This window comes from Syngnathoides biaculeatus, chromosome 6 (genome assembly GCF_019802595.1).
Source record: "Syngnathoides biaculeatus isolate LvHL_M chromosome 6, ASM1980259v1, whole genome shotgun sequence".
Lineage (NCBI taxonomy): Eukaryota > Metazoa > Chordata > Actinopteri > Syngnathiformes > Syngnathidae > Syngnathoides > Syngnathoides biaculeatus.
In genome coordinates, this window is record NC_084645.1 from 9,138,776 (window position 1) to 9,160,666 (window position 21,891).

The 21,891-nt window shown below is 40.1% G+C and overlaps 1 protein-coding gene across 4 annotated transcripts in view; it reads right to left on the reverse strand.

Annotated features, from left to right (window-relative positions):
* The window catches only part of spon1b (spondin 1b), a 117,802-nt gene that overhangs the window by 44,187 nt on the left and 51,724 nt on the right, over positions 1-21,891 (reverse strand). For all 4 annotated transcript variants that reach the window (XM_061822261.1, XM_061822259.1, XM_061822260.1 and 1 more), the window contains 3 exons: positions 11,476-11,549; positions 10,852-10,974; positions 10,027-10,175 (listed from right to left, as the gene is read on the reverse strand). In XM_061822261.1, coding sequence (XP_061678245.1) covers positions 10,027-10,175; positions 10,852-10,974; positions 11,476-11,549 — 346 coding nt within the window. The remainder of the gene's footprint in view (positions 1-10,026; positions 10,176-10,851; positions 10,975-11,475; positions 11,550-21,891) is intronic.

Here is a 21,891-nt window from a genome sequence, read left to right on the forward strand (position 1 = left end):
GATTACACAATTACATACATTTTGTAATTAAATTGTGTCATCTTGTTACTCCCCTTCACTAATATTCCAGAGCATTTTTTCTTGACCTGGTTGTGTAACTGGTGGTCTTTAAAACCACAGTTTTTTCCTGGCTGACAGTTTCAGTTCTCACTTGATTTGCTCACTTGTCTCCTTCCTGTAGCCAATTAGTCAATTGCAAGACTCTGCCTGTCACAAGCCCCCCCTAAAGAATTGAGTGATTTTATGTGTGTGTGTGTGTGTGGGGCATGTGTTGAAATCATAAATTTAGCTAACTACCTTTCCGATATATACACATTCTCACAAACCCATTATGTTTTCAATACACGATACTCTCAAGTGGTCTCAAATCACACACATACACACAGACATGCACACACACGCAGACACGCTCAAACGCACACACATACACGCACGCAGACAGCACCACCACCACCAGGCTATGATGAACAGTTTATTTCCCACCCACCTCTTGCTCTCTGAGAAATGTGACAGCATATCCAGATGCAGCCCAAGTGACAGTACCCTTCAGATTTAAGTGCTTGATGCCCAGCTCAACAATATGTGTGTGAGCGTGTGTGTGTGTATGTGTTTATAAATATATATATACCCAAATAAAAATAAAATCCTTTTAAATAGCAATTTTGCTTATTGAAGGAAAAAACATTCAAAGTCCCTGGATGAAAAAATGCCCCTCTGTTAAATCATGAATTAACTACAGCTAATTGTTTTCACTGACCACACCCAGGGCCGAATATATCAACAACTGTTCATATGAGACATCAGTTTAACAGAAACTTGTTTTAAAAAATGAAGTCAGCCTAAAGATCTGAAAAAGCTAAAAAAATATGCCACGATCCTAAGACATTTAACAACAGATAAAGTAATTGATCAATAAGGAAAGGGTTACCAAGCTATTTGTAGAGCTTCAGGATCCAACACGCCACACTGAGAGCCATCAAAAGGAGAAAACATGGAACATTGGTGATCTTCCCAGGAGTGGGTGGCCAACATAAAATACCTCAAGAGCCCTGCACACGGGAACATAAGACTATCGTACTCCACTTTTTTTCCCCATTCACCAGTTGTGGCCGATGTCCATCTCCAGTATTAGCCCCTTTCCAGACACCAATTCTACTACACTCGGTGTTCTGACTACAGCATAGACACTGGCTCCTACACGGTCGGCACCCATTTACTTTTATTGTATCTGTATTTTTTTATACTGGAAAAAGTTTTTGAGTGTCCAGAAAAGCACTGTATAACTTTGAACTATTATCCATGCATCGATCCATTTTCCATAGTGCTTACCATATTTTCTGCACTATAAGGTGCACCTAAAAGCCTTTAATTTCTCAAAAGCAGACGGTGCGCCTTATAATCCGGTGCACCTTATATATGGATCAATATTGAGTCTTTGGTGGAGCTCCATCTAATGGATGCGTAACATAACCCCATCCTCTACTGTAGCATCTGTTCTATGCGCCTTATAATGCAGTGCACCTTATATATGAATACAGTTTTAAAATAGGCCATTCACTGAAGGGGCACCTTATAATGCGGTGTGCCTTATAGTGCAGAAAATACGGTATATTCACAAGGGCTGGGGGCGGGCTGGACCTATCCCAGCTGTCTCTGAGCGAGAAGTGTGGTACAATCTGAACTGGTCACGAGCCAATCAGTGGGCATATACAGATGCTGAAATAAGTATTTAACACGACACCATTTTCCCACCTACATATATTTCCAAAGGCGCCAACAACATGAAATTTTCACCAGATGTTGGGAACAACATAAGTAATTCATACAACAAACAAATTAACTGTGAAATGACACAGGAAACAAGTATTGAACATGCCAACTCGAGTTTAATACTTTGTCGAAAAACCTGTTTGCAATAACAGCTTCAAGATAAAGCAGTCTTCGAAACTTAACAGTTGCATGGTACCTTGGCATATTTGCTACATGGTTTTTAATCACTTTTTGCACCTTCCTTTCTTCTTGTGTTCAATAATCTTTTCCTGTGTCATTTCACATTATTACGCACAACCTAATTTCTGTCCTTGTTTTCTGTACTTTCTTTGTATGCGTGATTACTTGGGTCATTTTCAACATCTGGTGAAATTGTTATTTGGCCAAAACAGCACTGAGGGGTTAATAGATTTAGTGTGTTTAAATCACTTCAATTGTGTTTAAAGCAAGGAGGAGAGCTAAAACTCCGTACAGATGATTTTTTAAAAATAAAATATAAATAAATAATATACATAAACATTATTTCCGTCCATACATTTTCTTTGCCGCTTATCCTCACGAGGGTCACGGGGAGTGCTGGACCCTATCCCACCTGTCAACGGGCAGGCAGGGTACACCCTGAACTGGTAGCCAGCCAATCGCAGGGCACATAGAGACGGACAACCGTCACACTCACAATCACACCTGGGGGAAATTTAGAGTCTCGAAATAATGTTGCATGTTTTGGGATGTGAAAGGAAACCGGAGTGCCAAGAGAAAACCCACGAAGGCACAGGGAGAACTCCACACAGGCGGGGTCGGGATCGAACCCAGGTCCTCAGAACTGTGAAGCCAATGCTTTACCAGCTGACTCACCATGCCGTACTATCAACATAAATTAAAAAAACATATTTTTTTAGTTTTTTTTTTTTAATATGGAATGCTTATTTTGTGTTTCCTACAGAAAGAAACAAGGGTTCAGTTTGGTTAGAAAACTGGACGTCAGTGCAGAAAGAGTCATCGAGGTTCTGTCTACACATTACTACATCTGATTTTTCCTGTGGATTATAGGGATTCTGAACTAAATTGGCATTATTGCCCCACATCACCTCGCCACCTATACGGCAGCCACTTAGTTCTTCACCCAGCTTGAACTTCAATGCTCCAAAGAAATGAAAAGAGTCGAGGGAAATGTTAAATCTTGAGAAATAAAAAAATGGAGAAAATAAAATCTCAATTGTATTCTCATTAAAACATGGTGATAATCTGGCAGGAGTATGTTCTTTTTTGTGTGATGTCAAAGTATAACAGTGTTAAAGCTATTCCATGAAGGAAGGCCATTGCTGTCATCGCAAATAATAGACCAGTATAAAACAATGTATGCGGCATGGTGAAGCAGTTGGTAAAGCGTTAGCCTCACAGTTCTGAGGACCCAGGTTCGATCCCGGCCCGCCTTTTTCCTGATCAACCGATACTGCTAATTCTTTATCAGATGAGGATATATCTGAGAAATCAGCGCTGGCCACAATAGTTTCCCAACGTAAGCGAGCCTTTGTTGTCGCGCCTATTATTTCACATCCGCGCACGTAGGTCATGTGACTTGCCAAAATGGTGGTGCCCATGAAAATTCGTCATTGCCGATAAAAATCTTCTCAAAAAACATTAAATGAGACAGGATTAACATCAAATTGTCAAAATACAGTACATATAACATGATCTATTGGATACATTGTTCATCCAAATCGCCGGAAATTCTCTTTAAATAAGACAGCAAAAGAACTACTCACAAAAAAGAAATTTCTATTCATACTATTTATTCAGATTACACATTTTTTTAAATGTACTATTCTGTAATAAAGATGTTTCATTCAATTACAAAAAAAGAGCGAAATATTTATGGTTTTGTAGTACCTAAAATTTATGAAGAGATAGAAGCAGCTAAGTTAGGACAGCCTGTCAGTGCCTAATGGATGCAAAAAATTGTCAAAACCCTAACTGACAGGCAAAATCAATACTGATAGCTCACCATTGTTTGCTTGCAAATGGCAAAAAAAACACCTTTATGTGCCCAGAGAGAGAGTGAGGGTGAAACAAAGAGACAGAGTGGTCTAGAGAGAAATCCAAATAAACCAGAACTTTTTAGTTAGTAGTAATAGTTTGATTTTCCATCATAGTCAGTCTTGATTCAGTTAGTTTGTCAGGGCTACTGTCTCAGCACCCTGAACTCCTCCTTTCTTAAAATCGTGTGTGTGTGTGTTCAGAAGCAGTGATGATCCAAAAGTCTGTTACAGTTGTGTCATAAGTAATCTAACGTGTTAATTTTCATGTGAGTGCAATTACAGTTACTTTGAGTTAGCTGGCAAGTTTTTTTCTTTTGTCCATAAGAAGCAAAGCTTAACATGCTTCTTAATAATATGCTAGATATGATCCAATTACTAGTACCCCTTATTACTCAATGACTGTTACTGCAGTCTCAATATATCTCAATTGACTTTATGTCTGTTGCCATCGTGTATGTCATACGAGAGTGGCTCCAACTACCGGAGACAAATTCCTAAAATACTCAGAAAATAATCATGATTCTGAGTCTGATCACTCATATTTATTTTTTTCATGTTGATGATCATTCTGTAATACTGTACATTAACAGGTATGGTTAAGGAATTGGCAGTGGTGAACATTCATTTCCAGAAGAGACAGGAACATAGAGTGACCGACAAGAGTAGAGGTAGAAGCATGCAGGTGGATTATATTTTGTGCAGACAATGTAATCTGCAGGAGGTTAATGATTGTAAAGTAGCGGTGGGGGAGAGTGTAGCTCGACAGAAAAGGATGGTGGTGTGTAGGATGACTCTGGTAGCGGGTAGAAAGATTAAGAAGATAAAGGTAGAACAGAGAATCAGGTGATGGAAGTTGAGAAAGGAAGAATGTTGTGTGGCCTTTCAGAAAGAGGTGAGACAGGCTCTTGATGGACACGAAGAGCTCCTGGAAGATTGGAATACTACTGGGAAGGTACTTAGAGAGTACTTGGCATGCCTTCTGGTAGGAAATGGGGAGAAGGAGACTTGGTGATGGAACCCTAAAACGTGACAAGCCGAAAGGAAAAGAAGAAGAAGAGGTATGGTTAAACTTTTAAGATCAAGCAATCAGTAAAGTAACCAATTTACTTTTCAAGGTAAATGTGGCAACATTGTTCATTTGTCTGACTACATATACTACTGGAGAGACGAGTTGGACCACCTGCAATTCATTTTCATCAATGTAAGTAATGTGCTTAAGCCGGTCCCATACCTCACCTCGTTGCCAGATCATTTTAATTAGCTGTACTCTCAGTCAAATCTCACTCGCAAAACTAGTCACACTTAGTTCTAAAAAAATACTGATCAGCTGTTTTCACCCAGAGACTTGGTTGCCTCCGTGCCTACACAGCAGCCTGCCTCCGGATTTTCCCTACCTTCTGCTCCCTTGCCCGCACTCCCTTGGTGCCTGTACCCTCTCCTGTACAGCCTATTCCAGCTTCATTGAGAGATGCGACCAGGCAGGACGTGAGAGGAAGGTGGCGAAACGTTTAATGTCTCTTCGCCAGGGTTCCCACAGTGTGATGGAATTCTTTGTGTAGTTTTGTACGCTTGCTGTTGAGAGTAGATCCAATGACCAAGTAATCCAGGAGATATTCATTTACACATTCAACGAGTCCTTCAAAGACGAGTTAGCCTTTCATGACAAACCTACCAATTTTGATCAACTTATTAACCTTGCAATAAGAATCAACTCTATTATCAACAAATCAAAATCAACGCAAAAAACAATCACCTATCCAGGTAATACATCACCTGCCTGTCACCGACACTGTTGAAACCATGCAAATGGAAAAGATCAAGCTCAGACTTGAGGAAAGGGGACAGAGATACAACGCTAAGTTTTGTATGTACTGTGGCAAGGGTGGCTATTTTATCTGCACTCATCCAGCGTGACTGTTAAAAGTTTGGGCTCATCAATGGGAGGGGAACTATGTTGACCCATTAGAGTAGTTCCTCAACACATCAGCTTCAACTCCCATCTTAGGCCCTGGCTTAAGTTACGCAACCTGGACTCTTATTGGACAGATGCTAGACCACACACCTGGAGCACATTTTGTCATACCAGTCACTCACATTTGACGAGCGCAATCACACTCGCGCGCCATCGCACTCGCAAATCTGGAGAGTTGACCACGAAAAATCACGCGCGTAAAATTTGTTACAAGTAGAAAAAATACATATTGAAAGACGTTGCTTATTTTGTGCAGTCTTGACATTAATTTACGAGTTTATTTCATAAACGTTAGGAACAAAACAAGCCATATCCTAAACAATCAGTATTCATCTAGAAACAGGAAATGCAAGTTAACCGTACTGAGCAAGTTCGGAAGTGATGGCAAAACCGCATGTTCCGAGCTGCTCCACATACTGCGAGCACATTTACGTCAAAAGTCATCAACATAATGAGCCATGTCAAAGGAAATTCAGTTACACCAGGGGTGCTAAATGCGTCGATCGTGAGGCAGTTATGGTTGATCGTGTGACGGCGTGCCCCCCCAAAAAATTTAAAATGTTAGGCTATCATCCACCTCGTCGCTTGATTCAGGTGTGGCCAATAACATCGAGTGCACGCACATAAAGGCACGTGCACCCGTCCACCCCCGGCCACCCCCGTCGGTCGATCGTGAGAGGCTGGCTGCTTGAAAAGTAGATAGTAAGTAAGTAAGTTTCTTTCAGCTTGTCACGTTAGGGGTCACCAAAGCGTGACATCTCAAATGAAACGCTCTGATTTGTTTGGCACAGTTTTTATGCCGGATCTTGTGGGAAACCAATCTGGGGACCTCTGAGTTACACTGAAAACATTTCTGGGATATAACACAGGTAATGTTTCAGTATCTAAATATAATAAGTATGAGATTGTGATTTATTTTGACATGATCTAAATTCAAACATTAAACTAGTCTGTCCATAAATCTAATCACACACGCAACTTTATATCTGTGGGCATGACTGACCACACTCGTACATTTTTGAGTGACTGCATCCTATGTCTAAAATCTGCTCTCATACATACCAGTCATGGCACAGAACTGGACAAACTTGACCTCATCTCAGTTCCATAGGGCTATCGTGACCTGGGCCAAGTTTTCAGCAAAGGCCAAGCGGTGGTCCTATCCCCTCATCATCCATATGACTGTCCCATCGATCTCTTGATTTGAACCAGACCCCCTAGGGGTCAATTTTTGATGAGATTAGATTAGATGGTTTTCGAGACAGCAGGCGGTGTTAATGTCCCAACAGAGAGGGGAGAAGGCAGCGGATGATTTTACGAGCTTTCTAAACTACTCTCTGTAAACCCTCTCTGTCAGCCATAGTGCAATTTGCATTCCACATGCTAATGCAGTATGTAAGCAAACTCCCAATGGACGAACGACAGAAGGTCAGCAGCATAGTGGAGTTAAGGTTATGTTTCCTGAGGACTCTCAAGAAGTGTATTTGTTGCTGAGCCTTTTTGGTGATTGCTGAGATGTTGTCTGTCAAGGAGATGTCAGACGAGATGAGGATGCTGAGGTACCGGAATGCGTGGAGACTCCACATGCTTGCCGTTGATGAAGTGGGGGCTGGAAGTTGACAATGATCTCCTAAGTTTTCTTGGTGTCGTGTAACCAACTTGTTTGTATTTGAGAGGGAGATGAGTGGAAAACTACTTTAGGTACTGTGCCGTCATTACGAATATCTCGCAATTCTGTTTGGATTGACCAACGCTACCGCAGTCTTGATGACATTATGATTTTCTCCCAGAACCCCACTGAACATGAAATTGACCACCTAAACTCCCCATTCCCCCTACCTAGTCACTGTTTTCCCCTGTTTGCCTGTTACAAGGATATTATTGCATTTTAAGTTTTCTTGGTTTGCTCGTCTCCACTGTTTGTTTCTCTCCCACATCCCGAACTGTAACATAGTTTTAATTAGTTTTTATAACGGATAAGTAATTTCCTTCATAGTTTGTTTTTTTTTTCCCCCCAAAAAATACTTCATTACAGTCTCTCAAGCATGTCGTGATCCAAATATGGATAAGTGGTCAGGAAAACTGATTCTCAAAAAGTTAATAGAGCGCATTATATTTAGGTATGGATGAAAAATAAAAAATACAATCACATTGTAGTCATATACAGGTACATAGACTGGTTAAAAAAATCATATACATTTCGATATAATATTCAATGTCTTATGTTACACATTTATATATATTATAGTATATGTGCACCACCAACCTGAACTCTGACCTTCTCACGGTAGATTGGCATTTTACGATAGCTAGCGTAGCATATTTGTTGCTACTGCAGCAAACAGAAACGACTGCCCATGAGTTTGTTTTAACTTAAACTAAGACAAAAAATGTCGACAACAATGACAAGTTGTGCAGCCGCTTTTAAAAGAAATGTGTCATCGCTGACGCAAGGAACCCGGAAACAGCGCGGCAGGCCAAAACAAAAAACCTCAATGGCTTCAGGTCGTTATTAAAACAATGTCAGCTCAAACTGCGTAGTACGAGCGTAATGAGTACATTCAAAACAACAGGAGAGCAAACAGAATTGAAACGCTCGCTTTTTTAAAAATGTGCCCATTATGCTCGTTTCTATGGAGTTTGAGCTCACTTTGTTATGATAGCCACCTGAAGCCATAGGAAAGCTGCAACAGATTGTAGCCGAATGGAAGGCGAGAGGCTGTGCTGCCAAACCTTAAGTCTTGGGATTCAAAAAATGTTTCCTCATAAACACCATGGATGGCACAGACGATAACACGCAGTGGGAGCAAGATGGGATGTTCATGATGCAATGCAGGAGACATTGGAACTGGACCAAGTCATCAATGATGAGTTCGACAGTATATATTATATATATATATTTTAGATTGGAGATGAGTCAGATGCTTCTTTTGAAGTCCTGACCAAGGATATGTAATGTAGTGAATAAACTTCACTATGCACAAATGTTTTATGCACAAATATTTCATGCAAAAAAACATTAAGTTAACCAACTAACAGTGTTAAAAAAGTTCATTTAAGACTGTAATATGTGTTATCAACAATATTAATTAAATGTCATGCTATCATTGAGCATCTATTTTAGTTGGCTGGGGAACAAAACAAGCATGTCCTGTGACGTGTCCAGAGTTATATATTACTGCTACATCAGCACATGCACGATGATTATTATTAATGATTGTTGTACAGTTTTTGAAAAACAAAACGAGTACAAACCTAACAAAATAGAAATGCAGATCATTCCTAATATTTTGACCATATGGGTAGCAGCAAATTGTTGGTGCGTTTTCCAGATTTTTTTAGGTCAACTTTGGGGGTGCGCATTATACATCAGGACGCATTATACTTGAGAAATGACAGTTTTTTTTATTTTCTTTTTTCAAAAATCTCCTTTGAAAATGCATGAATTGTGTAATAGATGAACAGTCATCCACATATCAAATACAGGTACTATTTAACAGTCGACAGAACTTGAAGTGCAATAAGTGCAGTGCATATTATTACATCACAACGTACAGTAAAACCATTAATGAGAAATATGTTGTACAGCCTTTTGTATGTGTTAATATGTTAAACTTAAAACCAAACAAAAGAAAAACAATCAAGTTATTAATTGCATGGTTTCCTTTTCTCGTTCATTGTAAATTTCTCAAGTCGACTTTTAAATTTGGGACAGTTAGATATTACCTACTGTATCTTCAGTTCAATTGCACGTAGTCTATTTATTGTTGTTGAGTCTATGATTATACTGATGAATCTTAAGGTTCCCCGAAGGGTCTCTGCAGGGTTGTTAGCAGTAGAGAAACACAAGAACATCGACAGTACTAGAGAGCACGTAACCAATGCAACCACACAGTTGGGTGCCATCTTTCAAAAAGGTTGAAAATAATTTACAAATCATTGTATTCTGTTTTTATTCACATTTCACTCAATGTCCAAACTTCATTGACATTGCAGTTTGTATTTGGTGCAGGTTTTAAATTAATGTAAAAATTAGTTTGACAGTAAACATATCATTAACAATGATCGTGGATTAATGAAAGGGTTACAATTTGAGACGATCTTTTTTATTATTATTGCAGAGTTTAGAAGATCCAAAGAAAATAAAAATCTAATGAACAATAGTTAAGTTTAAATCTGAATGAAGTAAATGAAAAAATATGGCACACATGTAATCCAAAAGTTGTGGACGAATGTGAACCCTACCTTCTGTCGAATTTCTTCTTCCATTTTGATGGGAGAGCCGAACTCAGCAACTTGTCGGACCCCCTCACTGGCATACCCTCCATACTCCCAGAGCACATAGCCTCTAGAGTGCGATGCACCAATCAGTGCAGACCAGTGGTTTGCCCGTCCTGTAGGACAGATACGTAGAAAATTCTCACAAATAAAAACTGTCATGTTGGTGGTCTGTGTCTTCCAATTTTGAAGAAGGACTTAATGTACAGATCAGGGGCCGTTCCAAGCTTCAGATCATGAAAAAAAAAAAACCTTTTCATTGTAAATTTTGATTACACCAATGACAGTACAATACATTGAGAAGCATATCAAAATTTATTTCATAACAAAAATAGTCTTCAATTCATATGCAACTCCACATACTGTACTTCGACAGCAGTACCATAAAAAAAAAAAAAAAAAAAATATATATATATATATATATATATATATATATATATATATGTGTGTATATCACACGGTGGAATATCAACAAGGTAGTGTGAGATATTTGGTAGATAAAATGTAGTATGGTTTGAATAAAACTAAAAACCTTAATTATATGGCATGGCATGGCAAAATTAAGGATATTCTATTTGCAAGATACATGTGTACATATATACAGTAATACCTCTACTTACAAACGTCTCGACTAATGAAAAATTCAGGTTATCAAACAAATTAGGCGATTTACATGTAAAATGCAGTTCTACTTGTGAAAAATTACAAAATGACTTTCGGATCGGATTAATTCCGTAAGTAGAGGTACCACTGTACTGAATGCATGACAGCATGCTTGAGATTTGAGCTCACTGGGATAGTCTTTGGGATGCACTTTCTCTGACCAGTTGCCATAGAAAGTGAGTCTGTATTTAGCTGTCCCACAAGCACAACACTCAAAGGCAGGGTCTGCTGTTGCCTCCCCAAGAACACGCTCTGCACAGAAGGGGTTAGGACTCACATTATCTCTTATAAATATCACAAACACCTTCATACCATCACACAACACGAACAAAAAAAGAGTTTTGGTCAAATGGATTTTGGCCAGGAAATTAAGACTTAAGTGTTATTCAGAAAAAGTACTTCTCCCAATCAGCATTTGTATCAGGGATGAGTCCAATTCCCAGACATTTTTACACAGAGAGGCAGCATCTTAAAAAAAAAAAATTTTACTCTGTCTTTACAAACTTCATGAAGCCTGACCAGCAGCTCTGAGGTAAAACACAAAAGAATACTTTAACCTGAATTCCCGGGAGATGTTGTCACCACATATTTCCCTCTGCCTCTGTTGGTTTCATTTTAAAAAATGCCACAGAAAAACCAGAAGGTGCTGTGTTCTCATTATATAAAATGAGACATGCTAAAGCCCAGCCCCAGTGAGGTCATGGATATGAGCATCGAGTAAGGAGAAAGGAGATGATAGCCAGCTGTCGTTACCATTCTCGCACAGCCGGATGGTAAGAGAGCCCTCATCTTGGAAATAGATGATTTTCTTCTGGACAATGCTTGCCCTGCAGAGAGAGGGTTGTACATAGAAAAGGTGGAAAATAATTATTTTGGAGAGAAAATTTTTAGTTGGAAAGATGTTAGGCCAAATAGAACATTTGATGTCCAATATTTTTTGTTTTGTTCCCTAATGATCATATCCATGGAATATTATGTGGGAATAAAATGTAATTTTATATATATATATGAATGTTTTGTTTTATTTTTTTTTATTGGAAAGCAACATGTATTTCCAAAACTGCAAGTGTGATTTTTACCCTGAGAAAATCCTTGTAGCCGTACACCTGTAAATTTTAAAGTAAGAACCCTACTACAGGTATATGATTTCCAATACACACAGCTGTCTTTTAACAAAATATAAGTACGGTCTCCTAGTGTCCTAGTAGGTCCTAGTCCTGCCGGTGCAGCTCCCTTGCACACCTGCGTCTCATCAGTGATAATGAACCCCAGTATATATAGGACCCAGGACCCAGCTTTGCCAGATCGTAGCCATCCATGCTTCGTTCCCGCACTTCCTCGTTCCTGATCCTGAACCGCTGTATACCGACCTCCGCCTGTCCTCCGACCAACCCCGTAAGCTTCACGCTCTTGATACTGCTGCTAACTCTGACTGACTCTCTGCCATACGACCTTGGAACGAATGAAGATCTTCCTTTAACTGCCTCCCTGTTTACCGAGTCGTGCATTTGGGTCTGCCCTAGCATTCTGGTTAATACACTAGTCAACAAATACCCAGCAGGCTGCAGCACATGTTTATGCTCGGTTTCAGTAGGTCTTCTTGTGACTCAGTGGCATTGCAACGTTAACATGTTTACATGTACGTATACTAAGTTAAATATCCCACGTCAACATGCTATCCTTAATTACCTGGATTGTTGATCATCTGACTCCTTTTAGATTGTACCATGAAAATTGGGAGACCTACAATAACTGCCACCACTCATTACTTAATATTTAGCCCCCCATCTTGCAGCATGAAGAACAATAAATCAGCCGTGCATATCAGGGGCCTCTCAATTTTAGGGATGAATTTGGGGTCCAGTACATCCCTGTTTTACAGTTAGCCACTTTTGTATTTACTGTTATAAAAAGAAGTGGCTTTCAATGAAAAAAAAGATTTCATTATCATCCATCCCGTCACTTGATTCAGGTATGCCCAATATGTCAATCGCGATCTACTGGTCAATTACAAAGTGTGAGTGAGTGTGTGTGTGGGTGCATTACATGTCATTAAAATGTAGACATTGCGGTCTCATCCTAACTTTGAAATTTTTCACTTGACAACAAGTGGTTGGACCAATCTGACCATTTCTGACATGTCACTGTGTATGTGCACTTAATGGCACATTCTAGCTAGCTAGTGAGTTGGCCTCCAATTTAGGAGGCTAAACCTAAACTTAGGGACATAGAAAATAAGTGGGGGAGCTGGAATAAGTAAGAACAGGAAAATGTACAACTACCATATGGAATGGAAGGAAGAGTATTTTTTTCACAAGGACAATTTTGAAATGCACGTTGCTCATCTGCCGGTCTGCCATCGCATTACCAAAGAAGGTAAAGAAAAGAAGAAAACTCAAGTAATGACAACAAGTTTGCATTGTTAATTAAGATGTGTTGTGCAAGATTGTCTCATGCATTGATGCAAGGTAAAGCTGAGCTGTGTCGGCAGCCCAGAATTTTAGCACTAGCTGGTAGTTCTTTGCACTATCAAACCAGAGACATGTTTGTGACACCCGCCCCCAGGTTGGCTACTCAAAACGTGCTGTAGATCTTGGGACAGAAAATAGTGGGCACCCCTGTTTTGGACAATTACAGTATTTCTCTTTGAAAAAGAATGAGACAGCATTTTGCCTGGTGAGTTACATATAGAGAATCCCAGCGACAACATGGATGTGCTGAGAGTACATTACCATACATCATGCTGTCACCACTAATAATTGAAGCCATGGCAAAGACAGAGGAAAGGTTCTGCCAACTTTTTGTATTTGAACTATTTTGAGCCACGGACATCCGGCCTGTAGAATCCTATAATTTCATTTTATTTGAAAACTACTTCCACGAATATCTGTGATGTAATTTTGCGTTTAAACATAAAACGTTTGTTATAAGACTCTTGTTGTGTGCGTATGGTGACAACAGGGTCTTGGGTGCCTGCGCTTAATCAAGTAGGGACATAAAACTGTTAAGTGACCAAAAACACATTGGCAGGACATAAGGGAGGAAACTGGAGACCTTATATTGATGGTATTCATTATAATGCTCCTGTAAATCTAACAGACGAAATGGTGCAATAGGGTTGACTGCTAAGGCATGAAATTGAAAACAAAGTGAAATATACAGAACATCCCTATGCTTCAATTGATGACTCGATTATGCATTCAGTGTTGGTAATGGTCAATTTGTGTGTATCAAGTCATTTAATGGCAGAATCAACAAATAAAACTGAAATTTATTATGCTGTTCAGACTGTCAGGAAGGAAATGCAATATATGCATTTACTTTCTTTTACATTGAAAAAGAAAGTAAATTAACATTTCTTAATCAACCCTGACTCCAGCTTTCCAGACAATTACACCAAACCAGGATCTGGATAAATCATGGACCATGCAAATATTGTATCTGCCTGCCGGCTGCCACTATCCATTGTGTTTAACAATTGGGGCTAGAGAGGTAGAACGCATTCCTTTGACAAATTTAACATTTATAATCGGAAAGTACAGTGCAAAGTAGAAAGTTAATTTTTAAAACAGCAATTTAATACAATAATCGTACAAGAATTGTGCAAATTAAACAAATATGTAGAGTGGGACCTTGATAAAACGGAGTACGATTGAGCGGTTATCGGATAAAACACACCGACCAGACTGAACAAAACAGTTTCCTTTTGTCTCTTTGAATTGGGCACTGCTGTTTACAGGCATTGTGGCGCAATGCGGACAGAGAATGGGACTGACGTATTGACTGGTAACAGACATAAAACTAGATCACAGACCAAAATATGTGCCTCCTGTGCCTATGTTGTGGCCATTTAAAATGTGGGGCAGCCATGTCATGACAATTATATGTATTTTGTATTGTGCCTTAGAACGCAGTGCAGAGACGGAGAGAGGCATGGCGGCAGTGTTCACTCTGAGAAATACAAAACATGTCTTTGCAGTCTGAAACATTATTTTTGCTTAGGTAACATTTTTTTTTCTCAAACCGTTCGTCTTTGCAAAAGCATACTAATTCCTTGCAGGCTGGCACCATGCTTTTATCTCAAGTAGACTTGACTACTGTAATGCAGCCCTATGGGGGCACAAACCAGTGCAATCTGTAGGCCGGTCCCAAGCCCGGATAAATGCAGAGGGTTGCGTCAGGAAGGGCATCCGGCGTAAAAACTCTGCCAAACAAATATGAGCGTTCATCTAAAGAATCCCATACCCGATCGGTCGTGGCCCGGGTTAACAATGCCCGCCCCCGGCACTGCTAACCTGGAGGGTGTCGGTGGAAATTCAGCTACTGTGGGTCGAAGACAAAGAAGAGGAGGAAACCGGATCCACAGTCAGAAAAAAAAAGAGAAATGCAGAGAGCCTACAACTGAGTCTATGGACTTTGAATGTTGGGACTATGACAGGAAAAGCTCAGAAGTTGGTTGAGATGATGATTAGGAGATAGGTTGATATACTGTGCATCCAAGAGAGCAGGTGGAAAGTTAGTAAGGCTAGAAGTTTAGGAGCAGGGTTTAAATTATTCTACCACGGAGTAGATGGTAAGAGAAATGGAGTAGGGGTAATTTGAAAGGAAGAGCTGGCTAAGAATGTCTTGGAGGTGAAAAGAGTATGAGATCGAGTGATGAGACTAAAATTTGACATTGAGGGTGTGGTGTATAATGTGGTTAGCGGCTATGCCCCACAGGTAGGATGTGACCTAGAGTTGAAAGAGAAATTCTGGAAGGAACTAGATGAAGTAGTTCTGAGCATCCGACAGAGCGAGAGAGTTGTGATTGGTGCAGATTGTAATGGATATATTGGAAAAGGAAACAGGGGCGATGAAGAAGTGATGGGTAAGTACGGCATCCAGGAAAGGAACTTTGAGGGACAGATGGTGGACTTTGCAAAAAGGATGGAGATGGCTGTAGTGAACACTTATTTCCAGAAGAGGGAGGAACATATAGTGACCTACAAGAGCGGAGTTATAAGGACGCAGGTAGATTATATTTTGTGCAGACGATGTAATCTGAAGGAGGTTACTGACTGTAAGGTAGTGGTGGGGGAGAGTGTAGCTCGATAGCATAGGATGGTGGTGTGTAGGATAACTCTGGTAGCGCGTAGGAAGATAAAGAAGACAAAGGTAGAGGAGAGAATCAGGTGATGGAAGTTGAGAAAGGAAGAATGTTGTGTGACCTATGTTGTGTGGCCTATCAAAAAGAGGTGAGAGAGGCTAGATTGTCCGGAAGAGCTCCCAGAAGACTGGAATACTACTGCCAATATATTCAGAGAAGCAGGCAGGAGAGTACCTCGGATGTCTTCTGGTAGGAAAGAGGAGAAGGAGACCTGGTGGTGGAAGCCCAAAATACAGGGAGTCATACAAGGAAAGAGATTCGCGAAAAAGAAGTGGGACACGGAGAGGATTGAGGAGAGGCGAAAGGAATACATTGTGATGCGACGTAGTGCAAAGGGAGAGGTGGTGAAGGCTAAACAAGAGGCATATGACATGTACACCAGGTTGTACACGAAAGAAGGAGAAAAGGATCTCTACAGGTTCCCGATACAGAGGGAGAGATGGGAAGGATGTGCAGCAGGTAAGGGTGATTAAGGATAGAGATATAAATGTGTTGACTAGTGCCAGTAGTGTGCTAAATAGATGGAAAGAATACTTTGAGAAGTTGATGAATGAAGAAAATAAGAGAGAAGGAAGAGTTGAAGAGGCAAGTGTGAAGGACCAGGAAGTGGGAATGATTAGTAAGGGGGAAGTCAGAAAGGCAGTACAAAGGATGAAAAATGGAAAGGCAGTTGGTCCTGATGACATACCGGTAGAGGTATGGAAGCAATTTCGAGAGATGGCTGTGGAGTTTGTGACCAACTTATTCAACAGAATACTAGCGGGCGAAAAGATGCCTGAACAATGGAGGAAAAGTGTTCTCGTTCCCATTTTTAAGAACAAAGGCGATGTTCAGAGCTGTGGGAATAAAGTTGATGAGCCACACAATAAGGTTATGGGAAAGAGTAGTGGAGGCTAGACTCAGGACAGAAGAAAGTATCTGGGAGCGACAGTATGGTTTCATGCCTAGAAAGAGTACCACAGATGCATTATTTGCCTTGAGGATGCTAGTGGAAAAGTACAGAGAAGGTCAGAAGGAGCTACATTGTGTCTTTGTGGATCTAGAGAAAGGCTATGACAGAGTACCAAGAGAGGAACTGTGGTACTGCATGCGTAAGTCTGGTGTGGCAGAGAAGTATGTTAAAATAGTACAGGACATGTACGATGGCAGCAGAACAATGGTGAGATGTGCCTTAGGTGTGACAGAAGAATATAAGGTGGAGGTGGGACTGCATCAGGGATCAGCTCTGAGCCCCTCCCTGTTTGCAGTGGTAAATGGATAGACTGACAGATGAGGTTAGACTGGAATCCCCTTGGACCATGATGTTCGCAGATGATATTGTGATATGCAGTGAAAGCAGGGAGCATGCAGAGGAACAATTAGAAAGATGGAGACATGCACTGGAAAGGAGAGGAATGAAGATCAGCCGAAGTAAAACAGAATATATGTGCGTGAATGAGAAAGGTGGAGGGGGAAGAGTGAGGCTACAGGGAGAAGAGATAGCGAGGGTGGAGGACTTCAAATATTTAGGGTCAACAATCCAGAGCAATGGTGAGTGTGGCAAGGAAGTGAAGAAACGGGTCCAAGGAGGTGGGAACAGCTGGCGGAAGGTGTCTGGTGCGTTAGGTGACAGAAGAGTCTCTGCTAGGATGAAGGCCAAAGTTTACAAAACAGTGGTGAGGCCCGGCCATGATGTACGGATTAGAGATGGTGGCAGTGAAGAAACAACACGAAGCAGAACTCGAGGTAGCAGAAATGAAGATGTTGAGGTTCTCACTCGGAGTGAGCAGGTTGGATAGGATTAGAAATGAGCTCATTAGAGGGACAGCCAAAGTTGGATGTTTTGGAGACAAGATTCAAGAGAGCAGACTTCGATGGTTTGGACATGTTCAGAGACGAGAGAGTGAGTATATTGGTGGAAGGGTATTGAGGATGGAGCTGCCAGGCAAAAGAGCGAGAGGAAGACCAAAGAGAAGGTTGATGGATGTTTTGAGGGAAGACATGAGGACAGTTGGTGTTAGAGAGGAAATGCAGGAGATGGGCTTGGATGGAAAAAGATGACACGCTGTGGTGACCCCTAACGGGACAAGCCAAAAGGAAAAGTAGAAGACTTGACTACTGTAATGGTCTTCTGAATAGACTCTGCAAAAAGAGTATTAAACAGCTGCAGCTCATTCAGAATGCTGTAGCTCGCGTTCTGACCAAAACAAAGTGGTAAGAGCATATAACTCCAATCCTAAAGTCCTTCCACTAGCTTCCAGTTAGCTTTAGAATAGATTTAAAGTTCTGCTACTTGTCTATAAATCATTAAATGATTTAGGTCCTGAATATATGAAAGCAATGCTTACAGAATACAAACCCAGTAGAGCTCTGAGATTGACTGACTCAGGTCAAATAGTGCTGCGCAGAGTCCAAAGCAAACATGGTAAATCAGCATTTAGCTATTATACTGCAAACAAATGAAATAAGTCACCAACAGAGGTGAGGGCAGCCCCAAGTATGAATGTTTTTAAATCCAGGTTGAAAACTTTTTCTCATGCTTTTTAGAATATATCTACTTTTTGATCATATTACTGGCGCTGTATGCGGTTTTATTGTCTTTTTTTAAAAATATTGTTTGTCATTTTTATTGTTTTCATCCTGTTTTACATGTTTTATCTCTTTTTTTTCAAATGCCTTTAATCATGTAAAGCACATTGCGTTACCTCGTGTATGAAATTGGCTATAGAAATAAATTTGCTTTGCTTTGCTTTGTTTAGAACGTATTAATTGGACACTCTAAATTGCCCATAGGTGTGATTGTGAGTGCGTCTGTTTGTCTCAATGTGCCCTGCGATTGGCTGGCAAGCAGTTCAGGGTGTACCCTTCCTCCTGCCCTTTGACAGCTGGGATAGACTCCAGCACTCCCACGACCCTTGTGAGGATGAGCGGCTAACAAGATGGATGGATGGATAATTCCTTGCACCATGACCAAGCATACTAGGGTTAAGCCTGGATAAAATGTGAAACTATTGTCTTGATTTACAATAACTTTGTACTGCACAATGCATGTTAAGCCATGAAAAAGAACTACAAAACAATCATTTTGTACTGTACGGTAATGGATGCATATGGCATCCAAAAAAAGTGTTTCAATGTAATAGACAATCACTTATATCAGATAAGGCCCTAACTCTTTTAATTCATTCTGTTGAGCTTCCACTGCAAATGTATTTACAACAATCTTACCAACTTGTACGTATAAAATATTCAAATCAAGGTTGCTCCCATAAATTTCAGAATATTACCATGAAGTATTATTCACATTACTTTAACAACAATGCAAGTCCATACTTTGATATATTTATTTGCAAAAAAACACTCAAATATATTGTCATATTAATTTTAGAGAGTAAGAGCACTAAATTATGTTATCTCATCAGGGGAGAAACTGTCAAAAATCCTGACTCCTAGATTAAATGTGAACATCAATCAAGTTGGACTTTCAAAGAGGAAGGAAAGTAAGAGAAGTTTTTTTTTGTTAAAGCACCTCCTTTTCCCAAAACATTTGGCTCTGAAAAAGTTTTCATAGTTCTGCCTTGGCTTCAATGTTGTGCACAATACTGAGTGATCCCTTGAGCATATTCCTTACAGTCATGAGCATATACAAAAAATTCTGTTTATAAGGTCATCGTGTCCTTCTGGTAGCTGAAGGGAGCTCAGCCAAATATGCTCTTAAAAAACCCTTTCTACATGTGTGGGTAGCAAAAACAGTCAAAAGACAGACGTTAAGAAATAAGTTTTCCAATCGAAGTTGTATAAGCATACTGTATACAAGTTCAATGCTTTTCTCTTCCTTTTGTCCAGACTGTTATGCACAAGTTGTCCTTGCCAGCAGTTTTCTCATGCTGTTGCTGCAAGAACTACAGCAAGGGTCAACAAACTATCCGCTCTCCCGGTGACAGCACGTCAAACTGTGAGCTGCTGTTTGACAGCGTGTTCTAAATTCTCCAGCCTTAATCCAGACAGACACAAGTCTTAAGTATTGATCAAAAAAAAAAAAAAAACCTCAGTGAACTAAATTGTTCCTTCATTGCCTTAAGTGAGATCTAAAAATTCCCTTCACGTTCATACCTAAACATCAGACTGTGGGAGTATTTGGGTTAGGATTTTCAGAACGATTCTTCATGACCTACTGTGAAAAAAAAAAGATGACAAATGCATGCCAGGTAAGTATTCTAAAAACGGGAAATTTGGGAGGTGGGTGCCCACCACACGTCATTATTGTTAAAACCTTGTTGAATATCAAGTTACATCGAAACAGGATTACAGTGCTGTGAAAAAGTATTCACCCCCGCTCCTGACTTCAGTTTTTTTTTTTTGCATATATATCACACACAAAGGTTTCAAATCACCAAACCAATTTTAATATCCCTCAGAGACAACCCAAGGAAATACAAAATGCAGTTTCATGAACAATCAAAACATGGTATTTACTGCACAGTGTTTTCTAAAGTTATAAGTAAGCTGAAATATTCATGTTTGGGCAGAGAGAACTACAATACTACAATACATGAAATTTTTTGTTTGTTTGTCTAAATGTAAAGATGAGTGTGGCACAGTGAAGCAACTGGTTAGAGTGCCTGCCTCACAGTTCTGAGGACAGGCTGTGTGGAGTTTGCATGTTCTCTCCATCTTGCCATCGTTTTTCTCCAGGTACTTCGATTTCTTCATACATCCAAAACCATGCATTGGTAGGTTGATTGAACACTCTAAATTGCCTGGATATGTGCATGTGACTGTGAATGGTTTGTTTATGTGTGCCCTGCGATTGACTGGCAACCAGTTCAAAATGTGCCCGCCTCCTGCCCATAAATAGATGGGATTGGCTCCAGCACTCTCGTGACTCTTGTGAGGATAAGTGGCTCAAAAAATGGATGGATAAACATGAGTAGCGCCATTGACTTCATGATAATGATGATCATCCCAACATGGCCCCCACAGAGGCATGACAATCACACAGGCTGCATCATCTAGTGTTAATACCTATGCCTGGGAAGCCCAAGTGAAGATGTTGTATAAGATCTTCGTTGTGTTGTTTGTTTAACTCAATCTTCAATGTCACCAGCACTTACACTTGTAAAGGAGTAAAAGTGGCTTTACTCCTTAACAGCAGAACCGGTGGAAGTTTTTCTTCTGGTGTTCAAGGAGTATAACAGCCTATGATGACAGTGACAGCATTGTAAAAACGCCTCATATCTATCCAATTCCCGTAAATAGTGTATTTTGTGTTCAAAACAGCAAATTTCGCCATTTGCACGCATGTATTTGCATGTATGTACAGTGGAACCTTGGAGTTTGAACGTTCCGCGTGTTGTACAAATTGGAGTTCGACCAAAAAAATCAGCGTAAAAAAAATGGCTCAGTGTACGAACACCTGAGAAAAGCTGAAGCCATGTTGAATGTGTAGCTGAGTCAAGGGGAGCAATGCCAAACGACAAAATTCTGCCCACTTCAGGTCAAGCAGCCAGTAATATCAGAGCCAGTGTGTGCTGGTAGTGTGAGCACGCACGGAAGGAGATACTGTAATTGCTTAGTATGAAAATGGGGGGCATATTTGTTACAGCTCTTGCTAGCTAGTATCATATGGCTAAGTCTCCGATTTTGATTTTCCTAAAGAATAAAAATGTAATCAACGGCAGCTAATATGGCCAAAGGAGTGACAAGCATTTCAAAGCAGGCCATCGCGCAATTGTTGTTATTTAAAGGCAGGTTGTACAGGGTGTACTGCATAAATAGGAATTAAAATATTAATTTACTATTTGGAGTTTGGGAACAGATTAAACTCATTTATTATTATTTCCTATGGAAGAAAAAATTCAGAGGTTGTACAAATAGGATTTTGAACACCTCAAAAGAATGAATTTTGCTCAAACTCCGAGGTTCTGCTGCATTATACAAATTCGCACATTTGATATACAGTACATAATCTAATGCCAATATGTAAATCTTTTGAGAAGTGCGAATGTTTTCGTTAAGGTCACTATTCACAATCTCTACACAAC